Source organism: Ananas comosus, linkage group 24 (assembly GCF_001540865.1).
Source record: "Ananas comosus cultivar F153 linkage group 24, ASM154086v1, whole genome shotgun sequence".
Classification (NCBI taxonomy): domain Eukaryota; kingdom Viridiplantae; phylum Streptophyta; class Magnoliopsida; order Poales; family Bromeliaceae; genus Ananas; species Ananas comosus.
Genome location: NC_033644.1, coordinates 7606873 through 7630680, shown reverse-complemented (window position 1 = coordinate 7630680; position 23808 = coordinate 7606873). Strand labels below are relative to the sequence as shown.

Genomic DNA, 23808 nt, shown 5'->3' with positions numbered 1-23808 from the left:
AAGAAATGCGGTAGAGGAAAAAGCTGCAAAAATAAAGAAAATATTGAACTTTATCGCTTACTATAAGATAGTAATCTTTAGATAAGATAAATTCTACCTTCCTGTGGGCAGAGGCGCTACACGCATAGAATTAATCTACTTTAATAATAAGACTAGCAGAAAACTAATTTCTAAATAACAAGATTTCTATACCTGTGGGCATAAGAAACTCGCTATCTAGAAATTCAATCCACTATCTTAGTCCAGTCAAAATTCAGAAAATTATTTTATTTGACTGCAATAAATAGTCAAACTTTAATTCAATATCATTAATACCTTATATATTTTTCATTATCTATAGGATGTTGTGGCTACTCCTGAGCATAATGAAAAATACAAATAACCTTATTTGACATTGAATGACTATTTAAAAATAAATTAGAAATCCATATGAATTTTCGGGTTAACTTTAAATCAATATCATCTTGTAAAAATACCATAAGTGATCAAATATCATGACTAGGATGTTGTGGCTACTCCTAGACATAATTAATCTCACAAGTCCGTATATGATATGAATGATCGAGAATTTCATATTATTCTAAAACGCAGCGGAAAAATAATAAAAGTCTTGAATAATTTTCTTAAGAACCTTATGTGACTCAAAAATTATAGTCGGTATAAAGTCTATATATTCTACTCTAAGTTTTTCATGATCACCTTATGTGTGTTTAGAATAATAATACAAAAATATACCGTAAAATATTAAACTAAACATACTACTTTATATTATGAATAAACAAACAAGTAGAATAGAAATTATATATAATAAATACCAAAAGTTATACATAACTTTAATATATAGACTTCTTCATAAATAAGTCACATTATAAAAAAAATTATTGTAATACACTGAACTTGTGCAAATTGCGAAGTTCGAGTGTGTGGGATGATAGGTGGAACTATCATATATGTTCTAAAAGGCTTGGACAAGTTTTTGGACAAGTTAGAGAGTGATCGGATTGTCGGAGACAAGAATGTGCATTACTCCCGCGAATTGGGTTATTTTTGCATTGTGTACCGGTACAGGCATTATGTTCTACCGGTACAGCAAGCAGCAGCAGCAGCAGGTGCGTGGCAGCAGAGTTTTTTTGGTCTTTTTGCTTCATGTTCTTATCCCTTATGCCCAGCTCGACCCCTGATGTTCAGATAAGCTTGCTGGAGCTTGGCAAAAGGGGTTTGAAGCTTTTTTTCTCTCTCTCTAAAGTTTTCTTTTCTCTCTCTACCTAGAGGCAATGGTTTAGGTTTGATTTTGTTACTCTACTTGATACCAGCTGATAGGGAGTGAGTTGAAGCTGTGATTGAGGAAGAAAAAGAAGGAATTAGAGGAGTATTTCGTAGCTCTTTTGCAGCAAATAGCTGAATGGAAGATTACTAAGGTAACCACTCAACTATTGTATAGTTTGATGTGTTAATTGTTAAGTTAATGGTGATGTTGGATTTCTTGTATTCAGCTGAGGTAAAGAGGAGTTCTAGCAGCCATAGAAGCTTGAATTATTATGGTTTTCAATCTTAATTCAGAGGAGGAATAGATTTGGAACGTAGAAAGAGGTAACTTGTGAACTAGTTGCCTTAAGTTGATATCACTATAAGCTTATCAATAAAGATGTGCTGGAATGTGCCGCAGCAGCTTGGAGGTCAGGTTGGGGGCTGAATACCTGGCCTTCGTGGGCTAGGTCGAGCATATATCAACCAGCCAACCAGAGTTACAAGGAATTTATACAAGCAAGATTTGAGCCTCCATTATATGATAATCTAGTAGTAATTGAAGCAGTTTGGAATTGTTTCTTCGCAGTAGGTTTGCGAACCACGTTGAGCTAATTTCGTGACCTGGGGGACTAGTTTGGAAGGTGGTTAAACTAAGGGTAAGTTGAAATTTCAGTTAGAAAACTGAAATCACTAGATTTCGGCTATTTTAACACGTATACAAGCATATTGATGCCATTTTGACGTTGTTCACAGCAAGATTGCAATCGAGCTTGGGATCGTCTTCGACTGACTTGTGAGGACTCTTGGAGGTTACATTTGAGGTACTAATGTAACCCAAACCAGGGATTCAAGTTACTACTTTATTCTAATGAAGAGTTTTGCCGGGATTGGATTCTTAAGTAATCGTCTCGACACGGTTTTGATGCTTTATTTTCAGCAGGGCTGAAGTCTAATAGAGCTGAATTTCGGGACGTCGTTGAACTGATTTGAGCCTAATAATAGGTGGGTTTGACCTAACCAGAGCAAGTGAAGCTCCCCTATGTTCTATATGTTACTATAGAATTGATATAGTCGTGCGTTAGCGTCATTATATGGTTGCCAAAGGATTTGGGATATTTTTGCTATTAACGTTTGACATAATGGAACTAGAACCTCAATGAAGTAGCGGGAAATCATGCATATTTGTATTTATGCTCATGTTTATGTTAGTTCAGTTGAGTAACTAATGAACATATTAATTATGCTTTTGTAGAGTAGATAACAATGACATTACTTGTGACTGTTTTGATAGTACTTGATAGTAGCAAGTTCTAATGCCATATATGAATTAGCATTACTTTCATGCGCTTACTAATCTAGTGGATACTAGCTATTGTCATTGTTATTCTATGGAGAATTTCGATCAATAGATCGAGAGTAAGAATATAGCATACTATGCCATGATGTTTGAGATATGCTGGACTATGGATTTTGCTTGCTTGCCATCGTGCTCATTCGCACACGCTTGTGAGGGTCGCTCCCTACAAGCCGGCACTCCGGAGTTGGCCTACGCGACAGTTGCTCGCCCGTGCGGGATTGGGTGCCGAAGTGGATTGCCGTGGGGAGTGTATACTACCACGGGACCATTAGGCGCGGCGCAAGTTGGACTACCTTGAATAGGCCCTTATGAATGAAATGAAAGTACTTAATGACAAAGGATAGTAATGAATGTTCATCAGTTATAGTGTACAGTATTTACTTACACATCCATATTCATATTCATGTTTATAGTAGTTGCTATGCTTCTATTATTCAGTTGATTCAGTACTGCAGAAATCATGATTACATGTTGATTACATGCCTATTACCTGTTAGCATTGCATATACATATCATACAATTGTCGCTTTTACTTTCATTTAGTACATTATGAGTCTAGTGGTGTAATTCGCCGAGGCTGGCGACTTACCCACTGGGAACTATTGTTAATAGTTCTCATGCCCTTTTTATTGTTGTTTTTACAGAATCATCTACAGGAGAGGCTAGGGATCGTGGTAAGGGAGTCGCGTCTAGCTAGACATTGCTAAGAGCTTGCTAGTCGATCACCTTGCTACTCGGGCTACGGCCGAGGGTGATGTCCCAGTGTATAGAGAGACTATCATTGTACAGATATTTTTGTGTACCCTGTGATGTATATGAGTTTTGGAACCTGAACTTATAGTCTTTATGTTTCTTCATGATGGAGAATTTTTGGATTGGTTACTCTTTGTTTCTCTGTTGATAGTATTTGAACTTATACTTTGCTCTGATATCAGGATAGGATTTTTCTATGTTTTTCTCCTATCGACTTATTTTTTTGTAGACACCTTATATACTGCAGGTGTATGACGGGTCTATGCACGTACCGGATATGCTTCCGCTGGTACCCGGGCGTGACAATTATAAACCAAAATTAATTTTTTATATATATATATATATATATATATATATATATATATATATATCCTTTTTATTTTCCTTTTTATTAAAGAAATAAATAAATAATCCCTATTTCTTTTTGTGTGCTGGCTGCACCCAGACAGCCCTTTATGGACTGTCTCGTACAGCCCAAATGGGTCGTAAGGCAGTCACTATTTTTTTTTTGTTTAACTGCCACCTAGGGAGCCCCATTACGGGCTGCCTAGTGCGGCCCCTTGTGGGCTGCGCCTTGTGCGCCCGGGGTGGCGTGGTGGCGCGAGTCTGCCACGCCACCCCATCCTTCATTTTTCTTTATATATATATATATATATGTTGCATGCGGTCCTTGAGAGCCCACCTGACGCAACCGCAAGAGCGGCGCAATCTGGCCGAAACGCCGACACCGATTCTAATGGTCAAAAAATCTTGCCGCTAATCTTTTTTTTTTAATTGAAATCGCTTAATGTGGTCGGGTTCGTGATGTCGTTCCTCCAAACGCTGATCTCGATTGAGGTCGGCCGACGTCACCGTTAACGCAAACCAATCAGTGAATATATTTATTTATTTATTTTCTTTTAATGAAAAGGAATCTAAAAGAAACGAAAATTCAACAAAAAGTCGGGCTCTAATACCACATGGTAGAAACTTTATGAGAAACTAGGATCGTACCTACTGCCATGATTTCGATTTCAAAATCTGAATTGTTGACGGCGATCCTTGCTCGTGATTCGTCCTTATTTGCGATCTGCAAAAAGACGGGACGTTTCGAGTCTAATTTTCTTATCCTCGGAGATGGAGCCGTCACAGACAATTGGATTAGGGTTAGACCGGGACTCCCGTATGTTACATATTTATATTATATACATAACTTAACATAAGGATGTTAAATCACGTCCGTCCCTCAAGGACGTGTCCAGATACATCCTAACCGTAAGATCTACAATATCTTTATAGATCGACTTAAATAGATTGACCGTATCTTTATGGATCGTCTTGAATATATCACGTGGGCCACATCCAACACAGTACATGGACATCCATGTTGGTTGAGGTACAATGAAGGAGAGAACAAGGGGACAGATTTATACTGGAAATAGAGCCGTATAAAGTCCATGCCAGGGAGAGGATAACTCTGCATGCTAACATCTAGAAACTGGGTATTTATTGTTCATGGGAAGGTCCAAAAATAGTAGTAGGTTTGGACTTTGGAGTAGGACAAGAGGGAGGAAGCTATATCTGTTGCAGTTTTGGCTTTGTTGTGTTGCAACCGCAGTAAAGTTTGAACAAAAAAGTGTATTCTTGCTTCCTAGAAGGGATTTTGGTTGGTTGGAATTATTTTTTTGTTATCCAAGTGATCGATCTAGTAGGAAACGATTCGGAATGTATCATGGTGAGTGTTAAATAAACTATGCCTTAGAGAAATTGAACTTGAGAACCTTTGGAACACTGATGCGGTATTACCCAAAAAATTGATCTAGTAAAAAATAACTCTTCTATCTTAACACTTTTATGCATTAGCAAGAGAAACAGAGAAGGAATATTGCTTAGAGAAGTATCAACACTGTTTGACTTTACAAATCTCCTCAAAATTAAGAATCAAAACTTAAGTGACTTCATTTAGGTTTGTTGCTTGTGAGTGCTCATCATATACGGCATTACAGGTTAAACAGTAGACAAATCCAAAAGTTTTGTTTGATTTGTTGTAGTTATAAGCAGATTCTACAGTTGGACCTGCAGATGAAGTGTTCTTTTTCCGGGCGTTCCCAACATGAACTGACCGACTGACGAATATGCCCAGTGCAAGAGCCCAACAGAAAAGATAGATAGGCAAGTCAATAGCATCTATCTTACGTGAGAAAGATGCGTGTGTGATCAAGCGACATTTTATACACATTACTCAAATTGATATGCAACCCTAAGTACTCGCTATAGATCTAAATTTGGTGAATCAGCTCTCATTCTAGAGTTCTTAACTTTTAACAGCACATACTACGGCATCTAATGGATGAACATAAAAGAAACTAATGTCTAACATTCTCTTGGTTCCACCTATTCAATTATGTTGTAAATATGGCTGCATACAACATCTATAACCAACGGAAGCGAAAGAAGTAGATTCATTCAATATACTAGGCTCTTTTCAATTGCTTATAACAATGCAAACACAAATAGAAATATCAAAAATATGTTTTCATCAAATAGTGTCATGAAAACATAGAATACACGTGCTACAGAAGTTACCCAATCAGAGTCTATCTGTATATATCAGATTCTTACTACAGAATACTTAAATGAGAAGGTGCTGATTTCAACAAGCTAAAATGTCTCTTCCTAACAACAATGAATCTGGAACAAGTAGCAATAGCTGGAATACCTGCTAGCAATTCTGATGATGCCCAAAGCTCAGAAGTTGCTGATAAATTGGTGCCTGCACAAGCCAAAAACAATAACCATTAAAAATCAAAGCAGCAGGAATAAAAAGGTTTTTTCGGCAGGATGAAGTGAGGGAGCATCAAAAGTTGAAACCTACCTGAAGTTGTGCGAGTCTCAACTGATCATAGGAGTTTGCGTATATCATAGCTGGGTTAGGCCATTGAAAGTAGATGGAATCCTTAGATGTACTCTCGCTTTGTCCAAAAGCCGCACAATAAAGGTTGTGAAAGCGGTAAATGGTTCACCATTTTTATTCTTTTTTTATTTCTAAAGAAAAGTTATAAATACGGTGAATCATTCACTACATTTAGAGATATTTTTTTATAATTATTTTTTTTAAAAAATTATTTTTATAATTATAAAAATCGATAGGATTATTTATGAAAAAATTCCTCTTCCTCTCTCCTCCCAAACGCAAACCCTAAGATGCGGTAATCTCAACTTCAAATCGAAGGTGATCCTTCGATCCCCTCCTCTCCCCCTTAGGTTCGAATCGAATCTTTTCGATCTCTTCCTCTCCGTTTTTCTTTCGATTTGAGAGTTGAATCGAGGTTTTGGTGCTAGGTTTTGGCCTCCAATGGGGTCGTCTTGGTGGAGTTCTTCGTGCCCTGGTGCGGCCATTCCCAAGCTCTAGCTCCCACGTGGGAGCGCACCGTCACCGTCCTCAAAGACGTCGCGACCGTCGCCGCCCTCGACGCCGACGCTCACCAATCGCTCGCTCAGGTGTGGAATCGCACACTCCAATATTGTCTTGTTTGTGCTTAATTTTTTGGCGTCATTGTTTGTGATTGTCATTGTGATTGTGGTGGATTAATTTGAATCAGAGAATTATGGATCGCATGTCAAATTGTAGTCGACAGATTTAGTTTCGATGAGTTGCTTGATCGGAGCAGTTTCGATGAGTCCCACTTCCATGTTCATAACCATTTTGTCCACTCCAAGTGCACATGCCAATTTGAAGTTTCTGTGTAGATATTACCTGACTACATTTAGTTAGGGCAGTGGTGTTCTCTCTGCTTATGCAGAAGGTTTTAGGGTTTCATCTTAGAAGAATTTATTAAAACATGGGATGTTGGATTCTAAGAATATAGGATATAATTAATCACTTTTGAAACTATCAATTTGATTTCGAGAGAGTCAAATATATGTACGATAAAATGCAAAGATATAGATTTTTGGAATTTGAAATATGTTATAGTAGTCTCAAAAGTAGACATTTTTTAATGGAATCGCTCTTGATACAACTTTACTGTGGCTTTCTGAACCTAAAATATCATTTTTGGAAAAGAAAAATAAAAATCATACCCACACAATCAGTAAGATTCATAGGAGGAAACAAATATGCAGCTTTATCACCGGTATCTTAGTGAAATAGAAAATGAGAGGTTCACCTATGAGATTAAATTATTACAAATGGAATTGAACTTTCTGTCTTAGTAGTGCTATATCGCGTTAACAAACGAGATTTACCTGATAAGAATTGCTCTCGCATATGTTGCGCTTGTGCAAGTAGAGTTGGAGAAAAGAGCACCTATAAGTAAGGGCCTGGGAGGACAACGAGAAGACCAAAGCCGAGAATAAGTAAGATGGTCTCACATTTGCAGCTTCATCTTCTTCAGTACTTACATCCTCTTGCTAGTTGGATATCAATGCCGAGTTGGTCTTTAGTATAAGAGTTTCAAGTTTTGCTAGGAATTGCAATCTTTCACTTGTTAACGAAGTTGAGGCAATTCCTTTTTCTTTCTAAAAATGTTCTTTTTACAGTAATTTTGCAGTTGTGTGTACTTGTCGAGTCGGAGGAATTAGTTTACCAACTTCAAATTATTCAAAGTTTGTTAAGTGACAGTGTGTACTTGAAATTTTGCAGTTGTGTGTACTTGTCGAGTTGAAGGAATGAGTTTTACCAACTTCAAACTATTCAAAATTTTTTAAGTGACAGTGTGCACAGTTAGTAGTGTGAGTTTACTTGAAATTAAGGGCTAAAAGTTGAATACTTGAACTTCCCAAGAGTTGCTAGTTTATATGACTAGCCTGGCCTCGCGATGTAAAATAGAAGGTCTATAAGCAGATAGAAGAACATTCTACAATATATCTTGACTAATTGCTTTTTATTTTTAAATTTTTTAGACTTCAATGCTTTCTTTACTTCTTTGAACTTAAAAAAAAAAATGAAAAAGAGGGTATCCCTTAAAATTAACAGACCAAGCCTGTGTAGAAAGCATATGAATCACTTTAGTTTTTGAGGTCTGAGTTCGGAATGATATTCTTTATGAATGTTTTTGAGCTTCTTTTCTAATTTAAGATGCATATATAGTAGATAGATTCTAGAAATTTCATGCAGTGTTGTTAAATTTTGACATTTTATACTTTCCGAAAATTTTCTTATATAAGTTTCTTTATATAGTTCAGCTGATATTATTTGCTTTTTGGTGGTGTTGATATTCTTTTACTACTAAATTTAAAAGTTTATTTGTCTATTAATGTTAATGAGATTCAATAGTTTAGAAATCATATTTATATAGTTCTTTTCAATTTACACATCTACAACTTTTTTTGCTAGTTTGTCATGAAGAAGAGCTCTTCATTATGATTACGCAATTAGATTTTTCTTTTTCAATTTTCTTCTGTTTAAGATTTAAATTAAAAAAAGAATCATAATTGAAAAAAGAATTTTTTCCAATTCCATATTATCTACTGTACACCAAACGTGGGACTGGGATTAAATTGTCCAGTCCTACACCAATCCTATTTTGCTCTATCTTCTTAACAATTACAAATCCTTCAAAAAAAAAAAATCTCAGTAAACAAACAATCACACAACCCAAAATATATGCAAAGGATCAAAGAATCCTTCCTATTTTCCCTAAAAATCAAATCAAACCCTGATTTCTTTTTCTTTTTTGGCCACCTTAGATTAAATTTTCGATCAAGAAAGAAACATGAGAAGGCGCCCAGGAATCGCCGGTCTACAAAGTGCCGCAGCTGCTAGGGTTTGTCAATTCCTTTCCCTTTTAAACACAATTCATCGAGCGAATTTGCTTTTTTTAAAGATTTTTTTGTTGTAATTATTTTGGTTAATAATCTTTTAGGATCAATATCGTCTTGTTGGGGAAAATGTTGCCAAGATTAGAGCAGATCTCATGAAGGAGCAGCTCGCCACTTTTCGATCTCATTTAGAAGAATTTGCTCGCAAACATAAGGTCTTAATCTTTTATTTTTTTATTTTTTTTATTTTTATGTTGTTGAATCTCCGTGCACAAGTTATTAATTTGTTCAAGCCTCATTTGTCATCGTTGCCTCTTTTTAACACAAATTCTATATAACTTAATATCAAGATGAAGGATTTTTCTTTTGTTGGCATGATTGGTTAGCTTGCAACACACTCTAGCCAAGTGATAGATAGTAATAATTTTTAAGAAAGGGAAAAATGTATGAAGGCCCCCTGAACTTTAGCTCGTTCTCAATCACGCATCTGAATATTATGGCAATTAGATCCCCTAACTTTATTGGATAGTAATTGGACTTACTATTTACGCAGCCTTTTTTATTGCATGTCTTGCACATAATTTTGTAAGACTTCAAAAAATAAAGAACCATTCTTTTCCCTTCCTGTTTTAATAATTAGGTTTAAGAATTGAAGAATAGGGTGAACCTATCTTTGATTTTTGTTGTTTTTTTTTTTTTAAATTCGGTAGAATATGTTTGAAGCTTTACAGGGTTATATGCAAGACATACGACCAAAATGGCGTGTAATTGGTAACTTCAACTGAAGAAGGGGTCTATTAAACTATTTAAAATTTGGTAGCCTAATTACCAATAAGCTGTAAGTTTAGGGGTTTGTTTGAAAAAGACCTAAAGTTCAGGGGATCTCTGTACATTATTCCCATATATTATATATATGTATATATATATGGTATGTTTCCTGTGCTTTCGAGGGCACGGAAGCCTATGTGCTTTCAAGTTGTTTTCAATGATGGGACATCGGATTCGACGATCGGCTCCGTTAGGCATGATTTAGGCTATTAAAACCATTTAGAAGCCTAATTTTGTAATTTTTTGACATCATTTGCCAGGTGATTAAAGGGTCTAAAATATGACTATTTTAATTGACGAAGTAGCATGTTTGCAATTCAACAGTGTAGTAATAGGTGAAATTTTAATAGAAAATTCTACTTACCATCGAGAACAAGATCAATGCTTCCAATTTGAAATTTGTCTTTTATCACTATTTTTTATGAAATTTTTATTTTCGGCCTTTCATTTTGAGGTTACTCGTTCACTAGGCAAGCGATGTAAAAAAAATTATGAAATTTGGTTTCTAAATAGTTCCAACACTGTAGATCATTTTTAACTGAGCCTATCACCGAATTAGATGTCCCATCGAAAACAACTTGAAAGCAAGTAAGCCTCCATGCCTTCGAAAGTATAGTAGCCTAGCTTGCTCACTCTCTTTCTCTCTCGCTCTCTTGCTGTATTGCAAGTAATCTGCCATTACCTCCTACACTATTTCATACAAAAATTCTGTTGATAAAGACCAAAAAAAGAAACAAGACCAAATGAGTTAGCTTATTATTTGTTTTTTTTTTTAACCTTTCTTGCATCAGTTTTGTTACAAAGTATTATTTTATTTTATTGTTAATGTTAAGGAAAATTTATATTCGTAAAATTTTCTTGTGAATTTGATATGAGAGTTAGTTGAGATCATAGTAGATGAGTAATTTCTTGCAAACTGGTTATTCTGACAAACTCTTTAGATACTTTTTGTGTCTGAATTAGCGTTGGGCTTTGTTCTTCTGGAATGTTCACACAATTATTACAGGGAATTGGAGTTTTGACTTATTTGTGAATTTGAATTGCTAGAATTGCTAATATCATTCACTCTTTTGGTATACCATTGTAAATTTGTACATCTTGTGCTGCAGAATGACATACGTAAAAACCCTACGTTCAGGGCGCAATTCCATGAGATGTGTGCGAAAGTTGGCGTGGATCCCTTGGCTTCTAATAAGGGAGTATGGGCGGAGCTTTTAGGGATTGGTGACTTCTACTACGAGCTCGGTTGGCACATTCATCTTGTGCAAATAATTTAAATCATGTTTTCCTCTTTTTTCTTTTTTTTTTTTTCCTATCATGAGATGTAAAGTAGATGCTCTTACTCTATGTCGTTCTTTCTGCATTTGTATGAATTATACTCTAGATGCTTTGGAAGGCAGGCTGGATAACATAGACACTTGAAAGTAAAATTCTTCGTTCTGTTTTCTGGTTTCTGTTCAGTAGTAGTTTGCGCTGCAGGTCTTCTCCTTCGGATTTGTACTGCTTTTTCTTGTCAAGTCTTTTGTCTTATATGAGACAGTTATATGTTGACTCTCTGACATGTTCGATTTCTGCACTAATGCCATGGGATTTTACTTTTGTTCTCAGATGTAACCACCTCGGCGTCTTAGGAAATGAAAATGTATAGTATATTTGATTTATAAGCATTTAAAAGGATAATCGTAGTCCGAGTTATAAAGTATTTAAGAAAATCAGTTTGCCTTCAATTTTTTGGTTAAATTCAGCCAGATTACCAGTTTGCTGGAGTTAAATTTGCTAGGTTAGTACCTAATGCCTAAACTGTAGTTCTTTCGCTAGGAAGGCCAACACTTGATTAGGATCTTACTTCCAAGGGTTAGCTTATTTTAATGGGCTGCAAAAGATTCATGATTATCGACAAATCATTTGATTCTGGTACTTCCTTTCTCTTATAGAAGGTGTTTGATATGGCAGGAGTTCAGATTGTCGACATATGCATGGCAACCAGATCGCACAATGGTGGTTTGATAAACTTGCAGGAGCTATGCAGTCTGCTTGCTCAAAAGCGAAAAACTGCTCGTGAAGCAGTATCTGAAGATGATTGTTTGCGTGCCATAAGTAAGCTAAAGGTTGGAAATAGAAGCTGAATTTTCGTAATTTCTGCTTGTATTGAATTTATTGTTGGCTTATGATTCTTTAGCGGCATCATTTTCACACACCAAGTTAAGTAGTTATGTTGGAAATGATGTCAATTTTTGTCATATGAACTTCCAGGTTCTTGGTAGTGGTTTTGAAGTTATTTCAATTGGCAAGAGAAAACTAGTGCGGTCAGTTCCTACTGAGTTGAACAAAGACCATAATGAAATTCTGGAAGTGGCTCAGGTTTGTTTTGCTTCTATCAAGTTTTTGTTACTGAAAACTTCTTGGTACATTTTGACTATCTTTTCAATTTAGGTAAATATCCTCTCAAATGTAAACTGTGAAGTTCATCTGATTAGGGTAGAACTTATTCGTTTCATACTTATTGTTAAATATCTTTTTTTAAAATTCACATTTCTTTTTGAAATACTAATCCCGTGTAAGAAAGCTTTGTAGATTTGTGATTTTAGGTGGTTGAATTGCATTCTTATGGCTGTTTTGATAATAGGAATTTGAGAAGGGTTCATTTTTATTCTATGAATCTACACTGAGGAAGCCTTTGACTACAGGGGCCTTGAGTGAAACAATAATCTTTGTGCTAATTTATCTGAAGCACTAAAGTTTGTTTGCGATTGATAGAGGATGATATGCATGCAAATGAATCATCACTTCCGAATTAAGGTTGTAGGACTTGGCATATGGATCATCATGTTGTGCATTATGATATGCTTCTGAACACCCGCATGTTTGCCATTTAAAACACACCCCAGGAATCTCCATGCTTAGTATTTCCTGGTCTCTCTACCTTTTGCACTAATTACCTTGTGAATCTCAAGGAACCTTCTCAACTGTCCTTATTCCAAAGAAAAGGCAATTCAAATGGTTGCTAATGCTTATAGTAACAATGCAAGCGTGGACCAAAAGGGCATACTTAATCTATTGGATAATAACGGTTGTTTTATATAGTTTAACATGGTTCCAGAGCAGGAGGTTCTGAATTCTAGTTCTGGTAGACTCCTAGCATTATATAATTTCCTCCAATTTAATTCAAATCTATGTCTTGGGTCTATCAAAAAAGTTTTGAGCCTAGACGTGAGGGGGAGATATAAATATTAAAAATACTGTTCTCTAGTAGTCTAAGCTTTTGGAGAACAACAGTTGGTTCATGTAATTTAACAAACAATTTCAGATAAAGCTTAGTATTTCCTGGCCTCTCTACATTTCGCCCTTATTACCTTTCTAATTGTTGTCTAGATTTTGTTACTCCGCAAATATATTGCTTACAATTATCCATACTCGTTTCACAATATAGCATTGGATAGTTATGATATCGTTGTGCTCATCTTCATTGCCTTTTGTTTATGTATGGTAAAGAGTATGAATATAGATCACTAATCCTGTCGCTTTAACACATAACATGGTCTCTTATCTAGTCTGAAAAACGGAATCATCTTCCCTAAATTTTAATTTTTTGCAGGTCCAAGGCTATGTAACGGTAGAACAGGTCCAGAAGGCACTCTCATGGTCCTCAGGCCGTGCGACTGATGCCCTCGAAACTTTATTAAAAGTAAGAACTGATGCAGAACAGATTCCTTGTACTTGTTTCTTTTTACCCTGTAAAATTATTTGTTTTTGTTTTCCATACGTTTACAATGATTTCACATTGGTTTATGCAGGAAGGCCTTGCTATGATTGATGATGGCCATCGAGATGGAAAACGTAGGTATTGGTTCCCCTGTGTTGCTCCCATTTCTGTTGCTGTCGATCTCATGGCTTGAAAAGTTATAAGTGTTCGATCCATCTAATTGGATATCCTTGCACATCTATTTCTCATGAGATCAAACAGAAGATCGCTGCGAACACATGTATAGAAATAAATACATGAGCTTATCGAAGCCTTTACTTGGTAAAATCGAGAAACTTGTGGATCCAAAGTAGTTTTGAATTACATGTCTTGCAATATTCTTATAAAGTTTTTAAATGCAGAAATTTATTTCTTCTGTTGTAATGCAAAAAAAAAAAGCAACAAAAATCGAAGACAGATTCACCTCATTCCTTCAATCCTCATGCTTGTCCATGAAACTTGGGTTTTGTGAGTGTGTTTTGAATCCTCATAAAATTATGTGCCTAACATACAATCAAATGAGTTGTGTAATTAGTAACTTTCATTGAGGAGAGGGATCTATTTAACTATTTGATGAAGTTTAGGGAGTTTCATTGACTTTCGGAGTGCTATTTAGCAGTTAAAAAAGTGCTAAAGTTCAGAGGGTCTTAGGACATTTTTTTCCCTATAGTTTGTTCTACCTGGCATCCTGTGAAAAAATAATTTGCAGCCACAAATTCTCTGCGTTTTCTTTTCTCATTTGTTGATCTTGATCAAGTATGTGTTGCCAATTTCTTTTATAACTGAAAAGTTGTCATGTGTATCACTTTCCATGATTTGATCTTCTATTTTTCCTGCGTGAGTCATTCTAAATTTTGCATTTGAAGAAAAAATAGAGGTAAACTTCAAATACCACTCTTGTGATTTCGGAATTTTTTATTTTAGTATTTTTTACTTTAAAGTGTATCAATTTAGTGTCTCTGGTTTCATTTTTCTCATTTCATCAGTTCTTTTGTTAATTTTTCGTTAAATCATATACAAAAAGCTTTAGATACTCCATCTATAGTTTATCGAATATTCACTTTAGTATCTTTTAATTTAACTTTGTCATTGATTTAACAAAAAAAATTAGTAGAGTGGTAATAAAAAGAGAAATAAAATTATATAGGGTACGAAAGTGATACACTTTAAACTATATGATACTAAAATGAGAAAGTGTGAAACCATAGAAATGATATTTAAAGTTTTTGTAAAAATAATAATATTAATTATTTTTCTAATTCTATAAATATATTTGAAAGGATTAGGAATATATTTGAAAGAACTTGAAATGGTAAAAAAAGAAAAATTTATTCTAAATTTTAGCTTTTTCATTGGGATAAGTAAGAAAGTTTGAAAATTTTTAAATGTATATAAGCAATTGCCTCTTAAGAGACGTTTGGTTCGAGTTATTCTGACAAGATTACATGCAATATTATTAGGATTATTGTGTTTGGTTCATTGGCTATGTAATCTAGTTGTTAATGTAGTATTACAAATCGAGCACCGAAAATATTAACGAGAGATATTAACGAGAGGGGGGTCGTGTATCTTGCATTACTGAAATCGGTAATACTATGTAAAATGACAATTTTACTTCTCTAACTCCCGAAACCCTTTCAATTAATATGTTATTTAAAAAAAATTAATTTTAAATTTTTTGTCAATTTTTAAATTTTAAATTTTAAATTTAAATTTTTAATTTTTAAATTTTTAAACTTCAAATTTAAAATTTAAATTTTAAAATTGAATTTAAATTTTAGATTTTAAATTTCATATTTTAATTTTTAAATTTCAAATTTTAAATTTTAAATTTTAAATTTTAAATTTTAAATTTTAAATTTTAAATTTTAAATTCCAAATTTTAAATTTCAAATTTGTATTTTAATTTCTGAATTTAAAAATTAGATTTTTAATTTTTAATTTTATATTTGTATTTTGGATTTTAAATTTATAAATTTCATATTTATATTTTAAATTAAAATATTAAATTTATATTTTTTTTCAAATTTAAAATTTAAAATTTAAAATTTAAAAATTAAATTATTCAAAATAAAATTTAGTAAAAAAAATATTATTTATAAATAGTAAAAAAAAAGTTTACAAAATATGGTTAAGGGCAATTTTGGAATAGACTATACTTTATTTTCTAAATTACTAAATTTTATAGACAGAATCAAACATATTAATACTATAAATACTACAATCCAGCATTATATTACCGTATTAAACCAAACCAAACGCGCTAATGCAGTATAAGTAGTAATCTATTCTAGAAATCCAAAATATCTAGATATATTGAAATACTCTGTAATATTATATAACTTGAACCAAACGTGCCCTTAAAAGTAAAGTTATCTATTTATTTATTTTAAGTAAATAAAGTAATGCTACTGTTGCATTCCAAAAGATTTATATTTTTATTAAGAACTCGTCGCATTTTTCTTACGGTCGTACCCCTCTGTGCCTGTGGCGGTGGCAATCGCCCATTTTCCTTGGGACAGAAACCCCGGCTTCTGTCCGCCTAGGGATGTCAATGGGTATGGATACCCAAAATTTTATCCGAATTCGAATCCGAATGAAGTGGATATATCCGATAGATATGGGTATGGATTCGGATATGGATAAAAAAATAGAAACCCGCCGGATATGGATTCGGATATGAATTTTGATTGTACCCGACCCGAACCTGAATTTATTTTGTATTATATATAATATATATATAAAGATTTGATGTTATATTTAAATTTGTATTTTAAAAATTTAGATTTAATATAATATATTTTAAAATATTGAAAAAAGAAATAATTGTTTCGGGTTCAAATTTTCGGGTTCGGGTTCGGATTTCGGATTTTTGGTCGGTTCAGATTTGGATATCAATTTTTTAAATCCGTTGGGTTTCGGATTCGGGTTTGAGTCTCGGTTTTGGAGTCGGGTTAGGGTTCGGATTTTTAAAAATCCGTCCCGAATCCGACCCGTTGATATCTCCCCACCCGCCTACCTCCTCCTCCTCCTCCTTCTTCTTCTAGCGCATCAGCCGCACAGAACAGAAGAAAATTAGCAACTATCATTCCGACATGAATCCCACCAAAACCAGAAGACGCTCCCTCTCCCAGTCTACCCCACCTTCCCCAATCGAAACCCTGATAAGTTTCGATCCCGATCCCAGTCCAAACCCCAACCATTCCGCCGAATCCCACGACTGGTCGTCGCTGACCGACGCCGCCCTCCACTCCGTCCTCTCCCGTCTGTCCTCCCTCGAGGACTTCTTCGCCTTCCCCTCCTTCTCCGAATCCTTCTACGACCTCCTTCGCCGCCGCCTCTACTCCACCCGCCTCCCCTGGTCCCCTCCCTCCCGCCGCTCCCTCGCCTTCTCCCACGGCTTCCTCATCACCATCTCCTCCGCCTCCGCCTCCGGACCCTCCAAGCTCCTCCTCTGGAACCTCCTCTCCGGCGCCCGCATCCGCCTCCCCAAATCCCCCCACCGCCTCCCCCGCGTTATCCTCTCCTCCTCCCCGGCCTCCTCCTCCCCTGCCTGCTCCGTCGTCTGCTTCCGCCCCTGCTCTCAGTCCCTCCAGTTCTGCTCCTTGGGAGATCCCTTGTGGAAATTCCACACCTTCTCCAATGCCCCGATCATTCACGACATGATCTTCTTCCGCGGCCGGCTATACGCTCTAACCCCCCGCTGCCGCCTCGCCGCCGTCGACCTCGTCCCCCGGCCCGAATTCACCCTTCTAGGACCCAGCATTGACCCCAATTCCGATGACCCGGGCAATAAAAACTACTGTGAGTGGACGCTCGCCGAATCCGGCGGGAATCTGCTGCTTGTCAGCACCTATCTCTCCATGAGGTTCAGCGTCTTCCGCTGGGACTTTGAAGGCGGCAGGTGGCGGGAGCTGCCGGATTTGGGTGGAAGGGCTCTGTTTCTCGAAGATAAAGGGTTCGCCGCTTCCATCGTTCCGACTTGCCCGGCGGTGAAAGGGAACTGCATATACTATGCGGATCATCGTGAGAGCGTGTATTATGAATTCTCTCTGGAGGATCGGAGCCGCTCGACCATCTCTCTCAATCCGTCTAGCTCGCTTCCACATCACCCGGGTGCGCATGTGCCGAAGATTTGGGTTTTCCCGAGCTTGTGCTGCTTTTAGCCCTCAAGGTTTGTGGCAACTTTAACTATCATACATACATTAAATAATAACTACTCATTTATCAGATTCTTGTTTAAATATCAGCTTTACTATAGCCGGAATCTAATTGTTGAGCAAATCGCAAGCTTGTGTGTGTAGTTGTAGGAGTTTTGCATTTTACCACTCCCCAAGGAATCCAAAAACATTGAGTTTCTTTTTGTCTAGCATAGCAGTTGCAGGACTCTTCCGAAGTCAGTGTAAGAACTTCGTTGTAAGTTACAACTCATTTAGGGCTTGACGAGAGAGTGTGAACTCTATATTTGTCAGTTCAGAGGCGTGAACATATGTTTTAATCAGCATATACATTATTGATTTCTGGGTGGATATCGAACTTGTAGCACTGATGTAAATGAGAAGTGGATAAGGAAGCTAGCTTCTGCGTAGCCAGAGAATAGCTTTTTCAGAAGCCCGAAGCACTTTTCTGCTGGAATCCCTTGACATCTTCGCGCTGAATCTAGAGATAGAATTCTATTCGAACTTCTACTTTAAACATTCAGAAGATCATTTTAGCATAAGCATTCAGAAGAACATTTTAGCATCTCAGTAATGCCAAAAGCTCTAGACTTTGTGGTTGTTCACATGTTTCGCTTGTGGCCTTTTCGCAGAGCAGTTTTAGACGCTGGACTAACGATAGGATGGCATAGCACATGAAGAAAACTGTTTTACTTCCAGAGAACAAATATTCGGCTTGTAGACAGTTAAGTAGATAGCTGAAATCATGTGAAAACACGTGGACACTCTTGCATACTTAAATTTATGTTATGACTAGTAAAATATTATATTTTGTTTGCGTTTTTTTTGTATTTCATGTGTTTATTAACTGGTGTTACAATTTTGTTGTGGTGGTTTGCTTTACTAAATGTCTGGGCTCCATCGAATTAAGTTTCCCTGAATATGCTGGAATCATGGCATTTATTATATGTGATTTGCGATTTTTGTAGTTTTCAATTGCCTCGAAGCTTGTATTTTTCTGCCAGCATATATTCTTGTGGATTTAAATGTGGATAATAGCATACTGTTTTTCACGTAATTTGCAATGCAGTTATTAAAGTGGATAATAGCACACCGTTTTTCATTTAATTTACAATGTAGTTACTGATCTAAAATCATTATAAGACAACTCAAATCTGTTAATTTTGATCGGCACAACCCAAAGTTGTGTAGAGATAAAACTGATAATGATACAGTTTGTAGTTCCCAAATCATTGATCAAACTAACACAAGAATGGAGCGAAGTATTTGTTTTAAAGTATATTGTGGGGCACCTTGTTTGTTATGACCTGCACAAATTAAGAGATGTATTGTTCAGATTGTGGTAATTTTTTGTGCCTTAAATGGCAAATCTTATTCCTTCGCAGCCTTCAATTTTATAGGTCGGTTTTAACCTGGATATCTCTAAAACCGTTAGTCTTAATTTTCTTGTGCTTTAAATAGTTGGAATTTCATTTGATTAATTTTATGCTTTGAGTTTCATATAGTTGCTTTTCTAATGAAAGCAGATTTTCTCATGTATTCTTCTAACATTTATATTGTCTCCTCTCTTGCTTAAGCTGTCCTCGGGGTATATAAAACCTATTTCTAGAAACTAATATTGATTAAAAGCTAGTAATAAGACACACAAAGCATTGATAGATCATACTTCTATCTGTATTTTTAAATGACAATAACTAACTTGTTATGAAGTTTCCTTTGAAAGAATTATTTGACATCTATGGTTTTACCTTGTCCTAGAGATCAGTACCTACTGATTGGTTATAGAGAGGCTGCTTCCTGGTCCTAATCCAGATAGTTTTCTGTTGTTCCAGTATGAATACTGTTGATAACCGAAAAAACTCTTGAAAGTTATAATTTTCAATTTACAGTTATTTCCCATTTTTCTTTTGGCTATTGTTTCTCATGCAATTCAATCTCTTAATAATCGGAAGAAAAATATGACTGTGCCTCAACTTATAAGCATAAGAATCGAACTGAATTAGATATACTAAAATGTACATAGTTTTACAGGACACAATGAAATGTTGAAGCCTAGTTTAAGGTACATATACCATTTCAAATGTATTGTTGTGTTAAAGAATTAAGTATACAGGGGGAAGTGGTTCGAAAGCTTTATTGACGGCTATAGTGATGAACATGGGAATTCTTAGATAACCTTGTTTTATCTAGTGGTAAAACACCTAAAAATAAGAGAAGAAATGCAAAAATATGAAGAGAAACGAAAACAAATTTTTGTAGTTTGTGTTTATATCCTTTTTTTCCTTTTAGTTTTGAAGCACTTTTCATAAAAATAAACCTATTGATTTGCTTGAGGGAAAATAAACAAGAATGCTGTTTTGTGGTATGTTTGACTACCTTGCTAATTTAGCCCAATATTACAATCGGCAATTTTTAGCAGTTAAGGTCCTGGACTCCTTTGTGGGTGTTGAGTAAGAAATCACGACAAAATCACCAAATTTCTTTTCATTGTGATACTTAATTTTCTCATTCTCTCTTTATTTGTACCCTGACAAGAAGTTGCTGTAATTTGGCTGGACATTTATCTTTCCTATGTTAGTCTTAGCCTCTTAGGTTATTTTCTCCTTGGCATAGTTTTGTTGCAATAACTATTGGACAATTTTATAGCTTGATAAACTGCTCTACATAACCAGTATGCCAATTAAGCATGCCAGAAGCTGGTAAAATGAAGCAATAGAGTCGATTATCTTATTCATCTGCCTTGTGAATCTGAGTTTTGCTTGCTTGTCCAGCCTCCGGCGAATTCATGTCCGTATTTGGATACATTTTTCTGGATTTAAGTATGATTTGAAGTGCTTGAAGTGACTCCTTGATTCTCGTATCGTATGATAAAGAATATTATTGTAAGTAATTTTATAACGTAATAATAGATATGCCATCCTTGCTATTTATAAATGTAATTCTTTGTTCTGTTCATTTCACCAAATTTTAAATTCAAGTTGTATGTTTCAAATGAATATGGATATATCCAATATTCCATTCCTCTTTGCGCATTAGCGGTTTCCACAGCTGTGTCATTACGCCATTTCTAGTTTGGATTTTAAAAAAATTGAATATGGTTTAATCATCAATCATTTTTTTAACACGTTTATATAGGTGATAGGAAACTAACTTCAATGCCACATCTGTAATATCAGTTTGTGGCAACTTGTATTTGTGGTATTGTATATTTTCTCTTATGATATTCATATGTGATTTCAGTTAACAGAGGAATCTAAAATGCGACACCTGTGGCAATGTCCTTAATTAGCGCCTTGCAATTGTTTTTGCAGCATGCTAAACAAAAAATTTTATTGTCTCTCATAGTGACCCTACCCGATTCATGCGTTATCATACTACTAGATTTGTAGATCTTATGGTGTTTGTGTCTACTGATGCAGCAGGAAATGCAGGACCTACTGTGGGGCGTACTGGTGCATGGATCTTCTCCATTTGTAGAAAATTCTCGCACACCATTCGTCAGGCCGTCTATACGACAGACAGACGGGATTGATATCAACCAGTAGAGGAAATCTGACGGTTGGATAAAAAGCAGTAGACAGTGGTTGTAATTGATCAAATTGATCCTCTCTTTTGATGAATGACAAGGCCAAGATCAAATTGATCCTCCCTTTTGATGAATGACAAGGCCAAGACCAACCTGTATTGGAACTTTTGGCACACCAGAGTTGCGGAAAATCGGCAGCCCATACGTTATATATACAGTTGCTCTTATTCAATCTTTCTGGCAAACTGAAATGGTTACAGACGGGTGAGAATGATGAGCGGAGGATAGTAATGATTGCACATTGAGCGAGCAAAGCTGGAAATTTCATGCGATGTGTGTGTTGTTTATGCCTTGTTTGCAATCCAAGCTGGGTTGATTTAATCTCGTAATTTGTTGCGAGTTTGGCCGGCATGGGATCAAGTCATGGAAACTGATAATTAAAATTTTCTGGGCTCTGATTAAGTCCAAACGGCAACCTGATTATAAGTAAATCTGAAAAAAAAGAAAATCTCGGCGATATATCTATGGAATTTTATGTTTGTGCATATGTTCGTATGTCGTGGTAAAGATTGTCTGAAGTGATGTAGGCTCTTATTTGTGTTTGCTAGTAATTTCCGGTAGTCTAGTTGGTATATTATCTTTTTCTTGAGCAGTAGTTATTTATTTTAAGCTACGGCTTTTAAGTACGTGTCCGTTTGGTTAGATGTAATTATAAATGCAGTGCAGTTAGAGACGCATGTAATTGAAAATACAACAGTTATAACTACATGAATCATATTTGGTTGGATGTAGTAGAAAGCGCTGCAAGTATAAATAATTTGTTTGGTTGCATGCAGTTGAGAAATAATTTTTAAAATTTTATTATTTTATATATATGATGGTGAGATTACTTCTAATGTAAAAAAGAAAAATAATTTTTGGTTAAAAATGTTGAGAGGTAAGCATATTTTTTATTTAAAGTTATTCTCTCCAACTGCTATAGTTGGAACTGCGGCTAATTTGGGCGTAGTTTGAACTGCTACAGTTGGGCCTCCTCCTGCAGTTTCTTCTGCAGCAGTTGGAGTTAAATACATCAAACCAAACATAAAATTTATATTTACATGCAGTTGTAATCGTAATACAGTTGCAATTATATACAACCAAATGGCCCCACGTGTAATTGTATGAACTCGGGGAAAAAAAGATATGCTCAGTTAAGTGTATTTTTATTTTGCCATTTTGTATTTTGAATAGTAACATTTTTCTAAGGGCTTTTTTTGCAAATAGCCTCTTGACAAATTTGATTTGCAAAACTAGCCCCGTGTAAAATTTATTTGCAAAAATGGCCCTGGCCCTGCCACGCCAGCGCCACGTCAGCGCCACGCGGGCAGGGCTTGGGCCAGGTACGCAAGTTGAACACGGTGATTGGTTCACCGTGTCTAAACACGGTGAACGAATCACCATGTTCATTGTGGTGTCGTCCCCCGCGGGGCGTTTGTATTGCATTAGACACGGTGATTCATTCACCGTGTCTAAACACGGTGAGCCGTTTACCGTGTTCCGTGTCCTTTACTTCTATTTTTGGCCAAACACGGCCTGGCTACTTGTATTTGGACACGGACTTAACCATTTTCGGGGTTGCTGAGTACAGTAGTATTGGACACGGTGAATGGATCACCGTGTCCAGAGGTTTGTATTGGACACGGTGATCTATTCACCGTGTCCTCTTTGAATACAATCCCCCCCCCCGAGCTCTGTCTCGATCTCTCCCTCTCTCTCGATCTCTCCCTCTCTCTCTCGCTCTCTTCCTCTTGCTCTCTCTCTCTCTGGCCGACGCCGACGCCGCCGACGCGCCGGCCGGCGCGCTCCTTTGAACTCGTCTCGATCCTCCCTCCTCCTCGTTCGATCGTTCTCTCTCCTCTCCTCCTTCCTCTTGCTCTCTCCTCCTGGCGACGGCTGAAGCCGACGCCGACCGCCGCGCCGACGCCACGCCGCCGCTCGGCGACCGACGCCCGATGCAGGCCGCGCCGACGGCTCTTATGTTGCCCGAGTACTCATTCTCTTCTCCTAAACCCTAGCAGTTCATCCCTCTCTCTCTCCTCGGCTCACTCCTCGTTCTGCTCACGCATGCCGTCTCAGGGCGCCTGCGATTCGGCGTCGTCGGCTCACTCCCCCGCCCCCGTCCGCCCCCCGGTCTCGCATGTCCGTCGGGCCTCTCTCTCCTTCCTCCTCCCTCCTGTGGCCCCACACTGGCCGCCCCGCGCGCCGCAGCCGGCGACGCCGCCGCGCCAGCCCTCACCGCGCCTCCTGTGAGGCTCTCAGGAATCCGGCCCCGAGTACCAGTCACGGACTCCGGATCCCAGCACCAGTAGCGCGCAGATCCAGCTCGAGGCAACCCGGATACTTCGTTACTTTTAGCGTCGACGACGATCGAACTGTCTATCTACAATCAGCC

The 23808-nt window shown here is 36.8% G+C and overlaps 2 protein-coding genes and 1 long non-coding RNA gene across 10 annotated transcripts; all 3 read left to right on the top strand.

Annotated features, from left to right (window-relative positions):
- On the top strand, positions 1126-2814 carry LOC109728753. Of its 4 annotated transcripts, none has more exons than XR_002221082.1 (6): positions 1126-1216; positions 1314-1418; positions 1494-1590; positions 1670-1904; positions 2002-2069; positions 2186-2814. It is a non-coding gene; the product is annotated as an uncharacterized LOC109728753 (long non-coding RNA). The 4 variants fall into 4 exon arrangements; XR_002221083.1 differs by having other exon boundaries at positions 1667-1904; XR_002221081.1 differs by having other exon boundaries at positions 1494-1904; positions 2189-2814.
- Positions 6485-14260, top strand: LOC109728869 (vacuolar protein sorting-associated protein 22 homolog 1). Of its 3 annotated transcripts, none has more exons than XM_020259405.1 (10): positions 6485-6569; positions 6680-6838; positions 7629-7696; positions 9029-9105; positions 9205-9315; positions 11038-11173; positions 11882-12036; positions 12182-12289; positions 13524-13613; positions 13723-14260. In XM_020259405.1, the coding sequence occupies exons 4-10, from the start codon at positions 9055-9057 to the stop codon at positions 13822-13824; spliced, it is 753 nt and encodes a 250-aa protein (XP_020114994.1). In that variant the 5' UTR covers positions 6485-6569; positions 6680-6838; positions 7629-7696; positions 9029-9054; the 3' UTR covers positions 13825-14260. The 3 variants fall into 3 exon arrangements, with proteins under 3 accessions (XP_020114994.1, XP_020114993.1, XP_020114995.1); XM_020259404.1 differs by having other exon boundaries at positions 6499-6601; XM_020259406.1 differs by lacking the exon at positions 7629-7696 and having other exon boundaries at positions 6499-6601.
- On the top strand, positions 16708-22043 carry LOC109728879. Of its 3 annotated transcripts, none has more exons than XM_020259418.1 (2): positions 16708-17844; positions 21280-22043. In XM_020259418.1, the coding sequence occupies exon 1, from the start codon at positions 16766-16768 to the stop codon at positions 17834-17836; it is 1071 nt and encodes a 356-aa protein (XP_020115007.1). In that variant the 5' UTR covers positions 16708-16765; the 3' UTR covers positions 17837-17844; positions 21280-22043. The 3 variants fall into 3 exon arrangements, with proteins under 3 accessions (XP_020115007.1, XP_020115006.1, XP_020115004.1); XM_020259417.1 differs by having other exon boundaries at positions 21271-22043; XM_020259415.1 differs by having other exon boundaries at positions 21268-22043.